Raw genomic sequence first — 17,658 nt, 5'->3', positions numbered from 1 at the left:
TCAGGGTCGCCAGCCACCCCAGAAGGGGTGCTCCCCCTTGCCTCCCTCGTCTTTTGAGTAGAGACCCTTTCCTTTGCCTGCTGTCATTCCCAAGATCTAACACTAAGGAACCTTGTTGGGCTGTGTCTGGTCGTCAGCGCAGAAGCCTGGGCGCCATCAACACGGAGGAGGGTTCTGGTTTTCTTTTCTTCTGCCATCATGGCCTCAAAAACTCCGCGAGGATCTGTTTCCTTCCTCACTGTGGGAACTGAACAGAGTTGGACGAGGAGTGTCTTACAGCAGAGGGTTCTTCTAATGTGAAGGGATATTCCCGCCCCACCCCCACCCTTCCAAGCCCAACCCATCCCCCTACCAAGTTAAATGCAGCCTCCTCCAAGAAGCCATCCAGGAAACCAGGCTGCTTGCAGCCTCTCTCCTGTGGAATTTTGGTGGCACTGGCACGCAGCCCGCGGTCGTGATTTCATCTAGCTGTGCGTACGGCCTCTTTCCCATTCTTGGACGGTCAGGAAGCGTCTGACCGTCCTTGTGCTCCCTGGGGCCCAGACCCTCATCCGCGCGCACGTCCTCCTCAGCTCCTGTCTCTCTGCTTTGTTCCTTCCAACCTGCTCTTCATGCTGACCCTCCGGGCTCTTTCTAACACAAAAACCCAGTCTTGACCCTCGGCCAGAATTCTTCAGTTGCTTCTGATAATGATGACGATGACAGTAATAATAGCTAATATAGTGTATTTAACACGTGCCAGGCACTGTGCTCACATGTTGCCCAGATTAACCTGTTGAGCACTAAGAAGCCTCATGAGGTAGGTAGCATTATTAGCCCCATTGTACAGATGGGGAAACTGGGGCACAGAGAAGTTAAGTGAGTTGCTCCAGGTCACACAGCTATTAAGCGGCAGAGCTGGGATTTGAACTCAAGCAGTCTGGCTCCAGAGGCTCTGCTGTTTCTTTTCCCTTAGGGCATGGACTCTGAACTCCTTTGTGCAGAATTCAGCTCCCCTTGTGAGCCAGGCCCTGCCTCTTCAGCCCTGTTGCCCTCCAGTTACCAGGGCCGTATCTGTTAGGCTCCGGCAATGACAAACCGCTCATGATCTCCAGTCATGCCCGGTCTCTCCCAGGGCCCTGCGTCTGCACAGACTGCTGTGTCTATCTAAAAACCCCTTCTCTCCTCTTGTCCTGCTAGATAACTCTCCCTTCAGCTCTTTGCCCCGGCTCTGTGGCCTCCTTAAGCCTGTTCAGGACAGCGCCGTTTGCTCTGGCCTCCACTGGCACGGGCACGCTGCTCCGTGGCGCCCAGCGTGTCACTCCCAGTCCCCCAGCCACACCCGCTGCACTTCCCCCGATCCCCACGTGCCTGGATCCTCCTCGTCATCCAGCGCTTTGTTCAGAAGCCCCTTCCCAGAGGGGGCTTCTTAGGACAGCCAGCCTAAACTTGGTCTCTGCCAGTCGCTCTTTATCCTGTATCATAGCTGTGTCCATTTCTTCCCAGCACTTGGTTCTCGCTATTGGAGGTCACCTGTGTGCCCGTTGTCTGTGGCTGCACGGCGACCTACCCCAGCACCTGGTGGCTTAAAGCAAGGGCCGTTTCATTGTATTTCCCCAGTTTGTGGGTCAGATGTGTGGGCGGGGTTGCCTGTGCCCTCGCTGGAGTGGTTGGAAGGCTGGGCTCAGCCGGGCCTGCAGATAGAGGCGCCTAGATACGACAGCTCCAGTGTGGGGCCCGCAGGGTCATAGGACTTCTTACAGAGGTGACCGCTCCCCTCGGAGCCAGGTTCCAAGAGGCCCAGGAGGAAACTGCAAGGCTCTTATGACCTAGCCTCAGAAGTCCCAGAATGTTACTTCTACACATTCTATTGGTCAAGCAAGTTACAAGGCCAGGCCAGAATCAAGGACAGGGGACATACTTCACTCTTATACAAGGACTAGCAAAGAATCTGTGGCTCTATATTAGTCCATTACATTAGAAAACAAACGACTTATTATCTGCCCTACTTCTTTACAATATGAACTCCTTGAAGGCAGGTTCTTACTCTCCTGTCATACTGTATCCCCAGCACCCAGAAGATCGTGACAGATGCTATAACTATGTGCTGAATGTCTGTATGAATGAACAAATGAATGAATGAAAAAGTAAAGGAATGAAAAACTGAATGAATGTTTACACCTCTGACTCTCTGGTATGTAAACTTCTTGCTTCCTCATAAATACAGTCCTCTGCACTATTAGATGCTCAGGATATATTTGTCAAATGAATGGACGCATTTTAATGATCATTAAAGGAGATAACGTGAGTTGTTCCCAGTACATATATAGGTGTTGAATATGAGTAGCTGCTATTAACAAACTAGTAATGCCTTATAAGTAGTAAAATCGGTTTATATATGTATTTAATAAATAAACAAAATGGACCAGATCTCCACTTCCTTGACTTCCCCTTTCCCTTTCCCTCTCCCTCTGCAGCAGGCTGCGGGAGAGCCTCTCTGTTGGGAAGGGGCAGCCCCAGGGCCCCCTAATCCCACCATCTCTGGGTGGGGAAAGGGCCTTTGCTCCTGGCCTCCGCACCTCTCTCCTTGCCTGACTGCCAAGACTAACTCACTCTGAGGTCATTAAGATGGGGGCTGAGATGATGGTCTGAGGAGCTCAGAGGGCTGAATTCTGATTGCCGGCAGCTCTCCAGGAGGATCAAGTGAGATTACAGGTCTCTTAACATTCTGGCACTGTTTTGCCCTTGTGCGAGAGCGTGCTTGCAGTGATGGCTGGGCACCCTGTGTTGAATCCCAAGGAGGTGTTGGCATCTGATGTGACAGGAAGGGAAGGACGCCCTCACCGGGCGGCTCCACAGTGCGTGGCCTCACCCCCCAGTGAGCAGTAGAGCCAGGCGGCTGCTGGTTGAGCCGCAGCGGGACGGCTCAGCTCGGGGGTCAAACCCTATCAGCTGGTCCTCCTGTTTCACCACGTGGCCTGGGACAACTTCCTTGGTCTCTTCAGAGCTTCAGTTTCCTCATCTGTGAAATGGGATCCATCCCCCAGGTTCCTTCCTTTCTGCGTTGTTATTTTCCTCTCTATGTTTTTAGAATCCCGACCTGGGTAGCTCTGGGAAAAGATTCCAAGTTCAAGAAAGCTCTATAATGGCCCAAGGTGACTAATAAGGAATACTATATAAAATTCCCTATTTGAAAATCAGACTGAGCTTTTTAATTCAATGCTGGTCTCCTTGGTGTATTGGGTTTTTTAATATTTTAAAAATGTGTTTCTTAGAGTCCTTCTTGTTCTATGGATTTTTAAGACTTCCGGTTCTGGACGGTACTAAATTTTACTCCTTCCCCAAACCCCAGAGAGCACAGATTGCCATTCAGGTTAAATAAGTGCCATATAATGCCTCACAGCTTGGGGTAAGTTTTATTACAGGGCATTTATTGGAAGCATCAAGGTGGTATTTGGAGGATTCTTTTTTTCCTTCTTCCTCACTAAAAATACAGTTCTCCATGGCCATGAATTTTAGTAAAATTCAAGTTCCAATGACAGTTTTTTTAAAAATCTAGGTTTTTATTTAAATTTCACCAAGCTGGGACAAGAATCTTCAAAGGAAGAGGCAGGCTCACTTCTGCTTCTGCTTCGGCTAATTGTGGGGTGATACACTCACCCTTTTGGTCCCCAGACTGGCTGAGTTTAAGGAACAAATTAGGGAACAAGAGTTTTCCATCTTAGGGAACATTATCTAACATAAGACAATTTTAGATATTAGAACTTCATCCTCATGGAAGCAGTTAATAGTTTTGAGAATCCACCATGTGCCAGATATTGTGTTAAGTAATCCCAGATATTATCTCAATATTAATTAAAAATAATACTTCCAGAAAAATGGAGCTCCAGGAATTTAAATAACTTGCCCATGTTCATGCAGTCGGTCAGAGAAAGATCTGGAATTCAAATCCAAATTGTCTGCCTCCAAGACCAATGCTTTCCACAGGACCACACCTTCCATTCTTCTAGTGTTGGCTGATTTCTCTGATTGTTTTCTGATGGAAGATGCTTTAACTATTCAAGAGTCTTGCTATCTTCTTATTTAATTCCTTTAGCTCTTTAATAGCTTTAAATTGTTTTCAAATATTTTTATCTTGCCAGTGGCTTGTCTTTCCATGATTTTAGCGTGTCTTTCAAAGAGTTCTTAATTTTAACAAAGTCCAATTTATCTTTTTTTTTTGTGGTGGATTGTACTTTGGTGTCATATCTAAGAAACCTTTGTCTAACTCAAGGTGACAAAACCTTTCTCCTATATTTTCTCCTGGAAATGTTATAATTTTAGGATTTGTATTTAGATATATGATCTACTTTGTGTTAATTTCTATATATCTTGAGAGGTATGGAATGAAGGTTTTTTGCATATGAATAGCTAGCTGTTCTGACACCACTGGTTGAAGACTGTCCTATCTGTCCTGAATCACCTTTGCACCATACATGTGTTGGTCTATTGGGGGCACTCCATTCTGTTCCTATGATGTCTTTACTCTCTCTATGCTAATATCCCACTGTCATGATTACTACAGCTTTATAAGTCTTGAAGTCAGGTAGTATAAGTCTTTCAACTTTGTTCTTCTTCTTCAAGGTCATCTTGGCTATTCTAGGTCCTTTATTATTTCTTTAGTTTTTATGTATTCAAAGATATAGTTATAAAACAGCATCTAGAAATCTAAAGATAACTTAGAAATTAAAGTTAATTAAGAGTATTATGGAAACTTCCCATAATCTAGCTTCATCAGGACGTGAGGCACTCTGGGTATCACATTCCATTTGGTTAATCAAAAATTGTTGTATCTATAGAGAACAGATTTGTGGTTGCCAAGGGGAAGGCGGAGGCGGTGGTGGGGGGGAAGGATTGGGAGTTTGGGATTAGCAGATGAAAACTATTATATATATAGAATGGATAAACAACAAGGTCCTACTATATGGCGCAGGGAACTATATTCAATGGCCTGTTATAAACCATAATGGAAAAGAATATGAAAAATAATATATTTGTATAACTGAATCACTTTGCTGTACAGCAGAAATTAACACACTATAAATCAATTATACTTCAATAAAAAATTTTTAATTTAAAAAAAATTATTGTATCTACCTTACATGGATTGCCGATTTTCAAAAAAACTAGAACATAAAAATTTATACCAGAATTGTACTGGACATGATTTCAACATTCATTGATGTTTCAGAAAATACTTTGGACCCTAGTATTTGGACACTGTGAACATCAGTTGTCATTGTCCTAGCAAAGTGGGGAATTACTGATTAAAGGGAACTTATTTGGTTATACTGCTGCCTGCCATGGTATCTACTCTACTTTTGATTGGGGGATACCTTTTTTCAAACATCTAAAGTGTTGTAATTGACAGTTCTATGCACAGCATTCTGTCTCTTCCAACAAAAGATATCCCTGTTTACTTTAAACTTGTTATCTGCTGGGGACCATGAGGAATACTATTAATTAAGCCAACATGATTCCTGATAATGTTAGCCATCACTGCTACTGTGGGACATTGAGCAAATTACTTGTCCTCTGTGGGCCTCTGTCTTCATCTGTAAAATGAAAGGTTTGGACTAGTTAACCTTGAGTGGCTCATCCAACTCTAAAATTCTTTGACTCTTTTATAGTGTCTTTATTCACTTAAAAATCATAACCTGTTTAAAAATAATTAAACAGAAACTCTTAATGGCAAAAAGCACCGTGGTAAGTCAGAGAGTAGTGGTCTTTTGATGCATTTCAGATTACCTAACAAACACCACTGCATGACCTTACTTTTAACTATGGCCAACTTTAAGCAATGAAGATGGCATTTACGGTTCCTGGTGCTGTGACATTTTGTGGTCCATGAAATCCCCATATTCTGAGAAGCTCTTGAGTGTCTCAGGTCAAGGGAAGGAGAAAGGAGGATGGCTTGAAGCCCAGACAGCTCCAAAGCTTCAGAGTACTCCTGAGTTAGATTTTCAAATGTATCTCCACAGTAAATGGTATAGTATTGAAACCAAGTGGACTTCAGATATCTAGATTGTCTTTCCTATACCAAGGCACAGCACATATGACCACACACTCTGGTCACATTCTATCTGATCATTGCTGTTCTAATAGAGTGAGAAACTTAGAAAGTATGAAGTTTGCTAGGGAATGCAGAATATAGACATGAATTTAAAATAATATAAGGAGTCTTCCTTGAGCACTTACTGTGTGCAAGATGCTGTGCCATGCACTTCTTGTACATTGTATCATTTAATACACACAACAATCTTGAAAAGTAGACATTATTGTCTCCTTATTACATATGAGGAAATTATGCACAGAGAGCTCCTATTACTTGCCCCACGTCACACAGTAATAAGTGGCAGAGCTCCTCTTCAGTCCATATCTGTCTCAATCTAGAGCTTCATGACTACGTCACAGACTAGCTCTCAGAACTTAGCCAGCTCATTTAGAAAGTAAATGAATTTGTAGTATTAATTATGATCTAAACCAAGAACACAAAGTACTGATAGGTCACTGTTGGGTAGACTTGATGGAAGGAAGAACTCATAGAAAGTGTCCTGAAGAAATTGCTTTGAGTTACATGTTGAGGTGAAGGACATGAATTGGCCCGGGGAGAAAGGTGAGTTCAGGCTGAGGGAACAGACTCTGTGAGGCCGTGAAGATACAAGTGAATGAATTGTGTGTTCAGGAAGCAACACAAAGACTTGCTCATTGCAGGGCAATAGCCAGACATAAAATTGATGTCATAGGGGTGAAAATCCAAGAGATTTCACTTTGTGATGCTAAGCCCTGGTAATACACACTCAGTTCTTAAACACGAGAGGGAACATAATTAAAATTGCATTTGCTTTTACAATTTATCCTACAACTCATGTAGGATAAACATGGGCTTTTAAAGCATCAAGCAAGGTCAAGAGAAAACTTCTTAGCAAAACATATTTGCTATCCAACAAGTGATTTTCAGGAGTATGATGTAGCTTACCTCACTAAGGTCCTGTAGCCTTGATAGTGCAATGAAGGGGCCTGGAAGCAGATTTCACACAATTTTCAGAAATAAAGGTAACCAGCCCACTGCAGTTAAGCTAATAGCACATTTCCATCATCCCTGGTTTTGTGCAGTGTGCATAAATGAGGCACACAAGTGTTACAGATTCAAGTCAAGGGTGGGCAGATAGAAAGCTCTCAACAATGTGGAATAAATTGAGTTGAATTGAAGTTCACTTTCAGATAGCAATTGCTGCTCCTGAGTGAGGGCTAATGTATTTGGTGAACTCTTGTTTGTCCCTTCCATGATAAATCAACTAATGCTAACGTAGTATCTCTTCACATTTTCTGAAGCACTCATATTCTCTCTCTCTCTCTCTCTCTCTCTCTGTCTCTGTCTCCAGTTCCAGAGACCTAATGACTTCTCACCCCCTTTCCGCTTCGGTACTGTACCCAACGGCAGCACGGAGAGGAATATTCGCAATAACTATGCGGAAATGCACGCCTACATGGGGAAGTTCAACCAGAGGGGTGTGGATGATGCATTGCTCTCCCTGAAAACAGGGTAAGAACTGCTTCCAAGCTCAGAATCTTTGATATGTTGCTCACGTTTATTAAACATACGTGGAATCAGATGTGCCATGCTTGGTGCCACACCATGTTAAAGCAAAGAAGGCAGCATTTGCTCCTTATGGATCTCCAAGTTAAAGTGTCAGTGTAATTCAGGCCAGTGCACAGAGATTCCTATGCTATTATTCACTTCTATGTATTTTTAATAAACTGTATTCTACTTGCATTAATGTAAACATGAAACAAGAATGTAATCGATGGTAAAAGTCGAAGGGGAGAGTCAAGGCTAAAGTTCACGCCTTACACACGAAATAAAGACCTGTTGACCAAAAGGTGAAAATGATGATTTTGGTGTCTTATGGACAGGGAGAAATAAACAATGAAAGGGTAAACGTTTTTAGATAACACACAGTAAGAATGTGTTAACCAATCTCCAATTCCAACAAAATTGGCATTCTTTGCTCCAGCTCTATAATCTCAGTTCGTTCACTAAAAGGAGCTCATGAACTGCAGATATGTTTGCTTGCATAATCTCAGCCACATGGGTTCCTTCATTCATTTGGCTTTCAGAAGCCACAGCTGCAGAATAAGACAGACAGTTGACCATGAGCGTTGTTGGAATTTGAGGGTCCTGGGTCCTCATAGCTGATTTCCTGTGTTGTAGGTTAACTAGCAACACTTAGACCTCCTGGTGGCTCTGGTTCTGGAAGAACCACCCAGATGCATGTTTACTTAAATACCGTTAGACTCTGTCTCATCATTATGAAGTCACAGCAGATTTCAGAAGATGGGATTTGAGTTTGGGATGGACCACTCTGGGCAGTCTGGTCCCTGGTACAATCACAGTTGTCAATCAGAGCTTTGGCTTTTTGATGGACACGCCTCCTAAAGGATACTCACAGGCCTTTTGAAAAAATGTTCTGTGTCTTTATCACGCCAGAAAGGGTTTCTTTTTTCTTAAGGAGGAGTAAAGCTAACTTAACTTGTAAAAGTGAAGAGGAAGATGCCTGCCTTTCTTTCTTGCAGACCTATTACCTATATGAATATATCAATTTCTTCTTCTCCCTTTGATGCGTTTAAATACTGACCTGTACCTTCCTGACCTTGCCCCTAGCTTTACCCCCTTCCCTATATATTCTTTCCTTGAAAAGCACAGTATGTACAATGAGATTCTCATACGTTTGGGAATTTGAATTCTCTGAATTCTCCTGTATGCTGCACTGGCTTGTGGTTTCACACATTTGCTCTTGACACAAGCTTGTGCTGCCACCACCCCAATGACTCACTTCTCTCCTTGCGCTGCAAAACAGAATATTGAAACCCTTCTGACTGCAAAAAAAGCATTGCCCATCTACTGCTACACGTCTACCTACACTTACCCCACTCCAGACTGTAATGAACTGAGAAATGAAAAATGGTATATAAGTCTAACCCATGCTATTTGTTGTTATCATTGTGATGGTTCCTTTTCATTATTTCTGTTATTATTTTTATTGATTCCTTTTTACTCCTTCTCCTTTCAGACACAGCTTATGAGTTGGCTTCAGGCCCAGCTTACATTCTCATCATTCCCAGTGGGAGGGAGAGAACTCCTCCTTTCAACCTGAAATCACACAAAGAACAGCCTGGGATTTAGGCTTTAGTTTCTGGCTGAGTTCCACCTTGAGCCTTACTTTGAACCACTTCTCCCCACAGTCTGCTGGAGCCCTACTGCTTCCTATTAATGACCCCATTGGTAGTTTTGTACTAAAATTCCTCCACTGGACTTGCTTTGTTTGTTTCTTTCTCCCGCAGGAAACTGGATGCCTTCATCTACGATGCAGCAGTGCTGAACTACATGGCAGGCAGAGACGAAGGCTGCAAGCTGGTGACCATTGGCAGCGGGAAGGTCTTTGCTTCCACTGGTTATGGCATTGCCATCCAGAAGGATTCTGGATGGAAGCGCCAGGTGGACCTTGCTATCCTGCAGCTCTTCGGAGATGGTGAGTTAAAGAAAGGGACAGTGCCTATTTGGCCTCTTCCAATGGCCAGTCCGAAACATCAACCCTTCTTCCTTCCCCATCCCTCTTATCTCTGCATTTCCAGAAAAGCATTTCACAGTATACTAGGAGATTTGGAGGGTATATATTATTAGTTTCCTAACGCTTTGTAACAAAGTACCACCAACTGAGTGACTTAAACAACAGACATTTGGCTCAAGGTTCTGGAGGCCAGAACCCTAAGATCAAAGTGTCGGCTTTGGTTCCTAATGAGGGACTCGAGGGAGAATCCGCTCCATGCCTCTCCCCTAAGCTCATGGTGGTTTGCTGGCAATCTACAGCATTCCTTGGCTTGTAGACGCATCACACCTGCTCTGCCTTCATGTTCACATGGCTTTCTCCCTGTGTGCATGTTTTCCCTCTGTACATGTCTGTGTCTGATTCCCTCCCTTTTTGAGGATACCAGTTATATTGGATTAGGAGCCCACCGTATCCAGGTGACCTCATCTTAACCAGTTACATCTGCAATTACCCTACTTCCAAATAAAGTCACATTTCAAGGTACTGGGAGTTAGGACTTCAACAAAGGGAACTGCGGGGGGCAGTGGGGTGTGGTTATACAATCCAACCCAGGGTGAAATTTGGGGGAGAGGATTAGTCAGTCAAGGAGGTGTGTTTCAGGATTGCAGGGTATGATCCAACCCTCAGGGATAAAGTAAGAGGGGCTGGGATTAGAAGTTCCCCAAACAGCCTTCTCGCATGTGGCCAGAGCAGCGGATGGAATTTCGGCAAGGTCTCTGCTCTCTCTGGGCCCAGAGAAATCCACACGTGGCCATCTGCTCGTCCTTCCCTCTCCCATCTTGCTTTTCCCTCTGGAAGAGGTAGGAAGCAGGGCCAGGGGCCTCAGAGGCAGACACCGGAAGGCACTCACTCCCCAGCGTGACTCTCGTGGCAGACTGAGCAGACAGCTTGCTTTGAGAAAATCTCATCTCCTGTTTCATTACACTCACGCCTTCCGCACCCCTCTTCGCTTTATTGTCTAAAGCACCTACTCCTCCTGTTCGTCTCACAGAAGCTAATCCAGTTACGGATGAGCAGCCCGACTCTACTTGGCCTCACAGGCCATCAACCAAGCGGTTCCCTAAGTTCCGTCTGCAGAATCTTTGCTGTTAGGGATGCGGGAAGCAGCAGAAGAGCATAGGGGGATTGTCAGACTCTGGGTGAAGTCAGTTGTTCCCTAGTTAGGAAAATCATAGTTTGAGCCAAGAAATGAGTAAAAAGTGATTTGATTAACATTGGAAAGAGGAGGGGGGTTCTAGGTGGAGTGCTACAAGCCATTTTGGTCTAAGAGCTTCTGTCATTGTAATGCAGCTGTCACTTAAAGGCAATAACGGGGCCTCTATGCACGAGGAAGAGCAGCTGTAGAGACGATTTGCAGAAGTTGCCAGAGCTTCGGTCAGATTATTCAGACAAGGTTCACATTTTGAACCAAACTGGAACTATTGGAACAGGCAATTTTCTTCATGAGATTTTCAGATTTTCGCTTCTCTAGAATTAGATGCATTCTCGGGCATATGGTTTCCGTCATTTTCCTTTTGTCTATGATTTCTTCTACCTTTCTAATTCCTAGTATCCACTGAAGTGGATCAAGGTTATTGTAACCTGGCATGACTTGAATTAATCAAAACTTCCTTAAGCAGCGTTAAAAGGAGGCAGGTCCGAATTTGGTGGTCTCATTTTACTGCAACTTCCTCCCTTTTACTGTGAATACTTATATTTTCAACAAGGGATCAGGAAGCCTGAGGGCCTCTAGGGAATCAGTCAATCTCTCTGCCGATATGTCTCTGTCTCTCCTCCCCCCACCCAATCTGCTTTGCACATTTTTTGAGAGCAATTTTCTGAATCGCTTGTTCGGTTATGTTGTTCCTCACTGTCTACAGCAACAACAACAAAAAGCTGAAAGTGCTTTAGTCTGATACTCAGGCCCTCAGCGATCTTGCATCAACCTTTTGTATTCAGCTTCCTTTGCCTACCGTTACTCTGTTTGACTCGTTCTGCCTGCCTTTCCCAAATACGCCTTGTGATTTTCTACCTTCCTCCCCTTGATCATGCTATTTCTGCTGCCTGGAGTGCCTTTTTGTGCAATATAAATTAAAATTCACTCATTCACCATGCCCACCTCCAAGTCCTACATTCCTCATGAAAACCCACTGGCCACCCATCTGCAAAATTACTCTCACTAATTCAGGTCTTGTGACCTGCATATAGCTTGTCATACTGATTGTTTATATACCAATTTACACTGGGTAGGTAATGGGGCACAGAGGTAATGTCTCCTATCTTTCTGTCACCGGTGGTACCCACGTTATGTTTTCATTGAATACCTGAATACATTGATAAGTTAATACATAATGGTATTTAATAAAATCACTAACTTTCTCTGTTGGTTTTCTTTCTTTATGTCTCCTTCTCTCTTTCTCTCTCATGTTTTCCTCTCCTTTCCCCAACACCCCTCTCACCCCCTCTCTCTACTCCTCCCCTCTCTCCTCTCTCTGCCTGTTCTCCTTCCCGTCCCATCCCCAGGGGAGATGGAGGAGCTGGAAGCTCTGTGGCTCACGGGCATCTGCCACAATGAGAAGAATGAGGTCATGAGCAGCCAGCTGGACATTGACAACATGGCGGGCGTCTTCTACATGCTGGGGGCCGCCATGGCTCTCAGCCTCATCACCTTCATTTGCGAACACCTCTTCTATTGGCAGTTCAGGCACTGCTTTATGGGTGTGTGTTCTGGCAAGCCTGGCATGGTCTTCTCCATCAGCAGAGTAAGTGTTTTGATTTAGGTGCTTGGAGCTTGGGAAAGACAGCTCACTGTGCAGAGCACAGAAACCCAGGAGGGCACTAACTCCAGCCTGAGGCTGCTAGAGCGAGAAACCGCATCATGTACATTTCCCCAGGGGGGTGGGGTGACATAATTTCAAGTGGCTCAAAAAACAGGTGATGCAGTTTTTCCTTCAAGAAACAGATTTCTGTCTGGGGTTTGGGCATTTGGTTCTCAATAAGAACTGGCAGATCTATCAAAATGAAACATTTGGCCTTTTCCCAGATGCCTTTCATCACCGTTAGTTAATTCTGCAGAGGTGGGATTAATCATTTAATCCTTTTAAAAAATCCCATTTCTATTTAAATCGTGAAATAGATCTCTCTTATTCTGACATCCAAAGGTATATTGTTGGTAATTTCACCGTCCTACTCTATGTTTTAACCATGTGTGAGTTTGGGGAGTTAAAGAGCTTAACAGAACCTTCAGAAATAAGTCCTGACCTGTAAGAAATTTGCATTCCAGAAACTTCCTTAATTGGAGCAAGAGTATAACTCAAGTCGTTCTTTATTTAGTTCTCTTCTATGTGTCTAGTCCAAAGTGAGATTTTGAACACAGTTTTGAATATGAACAGAGGGTCACAGGGAAAAGCTAAAACAAAACAAAACAAAACAGACTTCTTTTGAATTTGTTAATAAAGTTATGGGATTCATTCATGAGAGGTGAACTCAAATGTCCTCTTCGAATAGAGGTCTAGGCTTCAGACATAAATTACCAACTTTGTCTCTAATGGAATTATATAAGAAAATGGAGTACTCATTAAATTGTTCCATCTTTTGATCATTTTCCTGTAGTATTTTAGTTGATACAGAAAGTGTCCTCTCCGGCTGTGAGTTGCTGCAGGCTATTCAGTTACCTGGGAGCTGGAGGTCGGTCGGGACTTGTGGTCCCTGAGCCATGTCGTTGCACTGCGTGGCACTTCCCAAGACCTCTCCAGAGAGGGGGATGGTGGCAGCGGGGGGAACCTGTAATAGAAATCCCATTCGTAGCCCCTCGACATAATCAATGGCTCTGTAGAGGAAAAATGCATTTTCTCCTGGCCATAATCAAGAAGGGTTAGAAAGGAGGCCTGAGAAGGAAAGTAGAGGAACCTTCTCTTAAAGATCTCTTACCTCACGGCTGCCTCGGGGAAATTGAGGCTTATCATATGCAAATCTTCCTTCTTTCCCATTTAGCTGCGGTTCTCCTTTCTAATCTTCTCTCCTCTCATCCCCCTCCATCGGGACAGCCCCTTTCCAAATTTATCCCCCTAGTTTTAAAGATACAGTTCAAACAACCTCCTCTGCAAAGACCTTCCCTTGCCAGGCAGAAAAGTTCCAAATGTGTCCACCTTTCAAAGCAGGGAACAAGAGATTGGCAGGAGGTCGGCCTGACTTTAGACTTGAGCCCGAGCCTTTCCCTCTCCTGGACGGTGCTCTTCAGGGCTCTGCACAAGGAGCTGCACACAGGGAGTTCTCAGTCAATACTAATTTGTTAAGATATTAATTATTTATGATCAGAGTAACTGGGTGAGAAACTATAAGGAGGAAACCAGCAGCTAACGAGAGAATAAAGGAGAGGACTCTACAAGGAGATTCTTTTATTTATTTATTTTACTGAAGTACAGTTAATTTACAATGTTGTGTTAATTTCTGCTGCACAGCAAAGTGATTCAGTTATACATATATATACATTCTTTTTCATAGTTTTTTTCCATTATGGTTTATCACAGGCTACTGAATGTAGTTCCCTGTGCTCTACAGTAGGACCTTGTTGTTTATCCATCCTATATATAATAGTTTGCATCTGCTAACCCCAAACTCCCAATCCATCCCTCCCCCACCTCCCTCTCCCCAACAAGGGGATTCTTTATTCCTATTTAGTACTGGGATATCTGTCCCAGGTCCTTCCTGCCCCGGTATAGGGCACAGCAGGAGAAAAATCCCTCTTTGACCCCAGGGCTGCCTGATTGTCTCTGTGAATTTGGTTCACGCTTGGCTCAAGAAGAGAATTGCTCAGCTGTGACTTGGTGACCAAAATCCTAAAAGCTGCTCAAAGTTTGTCAGAGCCAGGAAAGAGTGGCCGTTGTGAGCGCCTGGGCTCTGCCGTGCTTTACTGCCAGCCAAGGGTGACCAGCAGGGCCGAAAAGCCCCAGCGTCTGTAGAGCATTGCTCCTGATTTCCAGAAGGCTGACAATATTTTTTGCTATCAGTTGATATCATGGCCTCATTTTTGAGACACAGAAACCTCAGCACAGAAAGGAAAATCAATTCGAGTCGGTAGTGGAGTTGAGGCAAGAATGTCCTGTCTGGCAATTGGAATCCATTTGCTCAAGTCACTCGGTGTAGCCATGTCCCCTCTGGATCGCCAGGCCACCAGCTCGTGATGCGACTTGCTAAGTGCAGGGGGATGAGGCAGGCAAGCTTCTAGCCGTATGTTTCTGTGAGCGTGTAAGACCATCTCTTTCATGTCCTCTCTGACTTTTCTCGTCCACTTAGGCAGTCAGTGGTGGGTTGGTTGGGGGCTGGTCTTTCTAGTCACCTCCTGCCTCGCCGGAGACCTAACCGGCCCCATCCTCCCTCCAGGGTATCTACAGCTGCATCCACGGGGTGACCATCGAGGAGCGCCAGTCCGTGATGAATTCCCCCACCGCGACCATGAACAACACGCACTCCAACATCCTGCGTCTGCTCCGCACGGCCAAGAACATGGCCAACCTGTCCGGCGTGAACGGCTCCCCACAGAGCGCCCTGGACTTCATCCGCCGCGAGTCGTCCGTCTACGACATCTCCGAGCACCGCCGCAGCTTCACGCACTCTGACTGCAAATCCTACAACAACCCGCCCTGCGAGGAGAACCTCTTCAGCGACTACATCAGCGAGGTGGAGAGGACTTTCGGCAACCTGCAGCTGAAGGACAGCAACGCGTACCAGGACCCCCACCACCGGCCGCACAGCATCGGCAGCGCCAGCTCCATCGACGGGCTCTACGACTGCGACAACCCGCCCTTCACCACGCAGCCCAGGTCCCTCGGCAAGAAGCCCCTGGACATCGGCCTCCCCTCCGCCAAGCACAGCCAGCTCAGCGACCTGTACGGCAAGTTCTCGTTCAAGAGCGACCGCTACGGCGGCCACGACGACCTGATCCGCTCCGACGTGTCGGACATCTCCACGCATACGGTCACCTACGGCAACATCGAGGGCAACGCGGCCAAGAGGCGGAAGCAGCAGTACAAGGACAGCCTGAAGAAGCGGCCGGCCTCGGCCAAGTCCCGCCGCGAGTTCGACGAGATCGAGCTGGCCTACCGCCGCCGGCCGCCCCGCTCCCCCGACCACAAGCGCTACTTCAGGGACAAGGAGGGGCTGCGGGACTTCTACCTGGACCAGTTCCGCGCCAAGGAGACCTCGCCGCACTGGGAGCACGTGGACCTGACCGACATCTACAAGGAGCGCGGCGAGGACTTCAAGCGCGACTCGGTCGGCGGGGGAGGGCCCTGCACCAACCGCGCGCACCTCAAGCACGGGCCGGGTGACAAGCACGGCGGAGTCGGCGGGGTCCCGGCCCCCTGGGAGAAGAACCTGGCCAACGTGGACTGGGAAGAGCGCTCCGGGGGCAACTTCTGCCGCAGCTGCCCGTCCAAGCTGCACAACTACTCGACGAGCGTGGCCGGGCAGAACTCGGGCCGGCAGGCGTGCATCCGCTGCGAGGCGTGCAAGAAGGCCGGCAACCTGTACGACATCAGCGAGGACAACTCCCTGCAGGAGCTGGACCAGCCGGCCGCCCCGGTGGCCGTGACGTCCAGCGCGTCCGCCGCCAAGTACCCCCAGAGCCCGACCAACTCCAAGGCGCAGAAGAAGACCCGGAACAAGCTGCGGCGCCAGCACTCCTACGACACCTTCGTGGACCTGCAGAAGGAGGAGGCCGCCCTGGCTCCGCGCAGCGTGAGCCTGAAAGACAAGGGCCGCTTCCTGGACGGCAGTCCCTACGCGCACATGTTTGAGATGCCGGCCGGCGAGAGCGCTTTCGGCAACGGCAAGGCGGCGGCGCCGGCCGCGGGACATCACCACCACGGCAACCATGGCAACCACGGCAACCCCGGCGGCGGCGGCGGCGGCGGCGGCGGCAGCGGCGGCGGCGGCGGCGGCAGCTACATGCTCAGCAAGTCGCTCTACCCCGACCGGGTCACGCAGAACCCTTTCATCCCCACTTTCGGGGACGACCAGTGCTTGCTCCACGGCAGCAAATCCTACTTCTTCAGGCAGCCCACGGTGGCAGGGGTGCCGAAGGCCAGGCCGGACTTCCGTGCCCTTGTCACCAACAAGCCGGTGGTGTCGGCCCTGCACGGGGCCGTACCAGGCCGCTTCCAGAAAGACATCTGTATAGGGAACCAGTCCAACCCCTGTGTGCCTAACAACAAAAACCCCAGGGCTTTCAATGGCTCCAGCAATGGGCATGTGTATGAGAAACTGTCTAGCATTGAGTCTGATGTCTGAGTGAGGGAAGAGAGAGGCGAAGGTGGGTACGGGAGGGTCGGGGCTGTGGACGTGTGGTGCGCATGTCACAGAGGGTGACGGGGGTGAACTTGGTTCCCATTTGCTCCTTTCTTGTCGTTTTCATTTATTTATGGGATCCTGGAGTTCCGATTCCTTCTGAGGGCGGCCCTGGTGACCAGAAGCATCTCTGCTCCCTTTCCAGTCCCCTCCTCCTTCCCGGTCTGTCCATCCTTCCAGTTCCCAGTTCCCGCGAGAGGATACGGTGGGCTCGCTCAGCCGGCGAGGGCGGAGTGGTTGGAGGAAGTGGCCCCTCGCGAGCTTGCTCCTAGCGTGGAAGGACTCTTTGCCACCCACTTCGAGTGAAGCAAGGAGAAGCAGGAGGAGGCCACGGGAGCACAGGATAGCTCTCCCCGAACTGATCTTTATGTTTAGGTGAGGAAGCAAAAGCGCCCCAATAAGCTCCTTTTAGCATACTGCCTGTGAATGAAAAGAGGCTTTTGCTAAATTCTTGTTGCTTAGATGGCGTGTGTTTGGGGATCGTGCGCCAAGCAGAGGGTGGGAAGCCGTGTGTGTTTCTATATAAGCCAAAAAAAAAAAAAAAAAAAGTTTGCTTCAATTCCATGAGACTTACTGGTGGTGAACTGGAATGAAAGGTCATTGGCGTCTGATGGAAAGTACATCAGAGCAGTGTTTCGTGGTGCATTAGAGGCAAGGAAGGAGGGACTGCGTGTGCATGTGTGTCTATATACACTTGCACACG

At 46.9% G+C, this 17,658-nt stretch overlaps 1 protein-coding gene across 1 annotated transcript in view; it reads left to right on the top strand.

The window, feature by feature from the left end:
- GRIN2B (glutamate ionotropic receptor NMDA type subunit 2B) overlaps window positions 1-16,898 on the top strand; it is a 413,562-nt gene extending 396,664 nt beyond the window's left edge. The window contains exons 10-13 of the mRNA XM_036866294.1: window positions 7,404-7,564; window positions 9,364-9,551; window positions 12,132-12,370; window positions 14,991-16,898. Of these exons, the coding sequence (XP_036722189.1) occupies window positions 7,404-7,564; window positions 9,364-9,551; window positions 12,132-12,370; window positions 14,991-16,898 (2,496 nt within the window). The remainder of the gene's footprint in view (window positions 1-7,403; window positions 7,565-9,363; window positions 9,552-12,131; window positions 12,371-14,990) is intronic.
- The last annotated feature ends 760 nt before the right edge of the window (window positions 16,899-17,658 follow it).

Source organism: Balaenoptera musculus, chromosome 10 (genome assembly GCF_009873245.2).
Source record: "Balaenoptera musculus isolate JJ_BM4_2016_0621 chromosome 10, mBalMus1.pri.v3, whole genome shotgun sequence".
NCBI classification, from domain to species: domain Eukaryota; kingdom Metazoa; phylum Chordata; class Mammalia; order Artiodactyla; family Balaenopteridae; genus Balaenoptera; species Balaenoptera musculus.
Note: the sequence above shows the minus strand (reverse complement) of the source record. Positions and strands in the feature narration are given on the sequence as shown.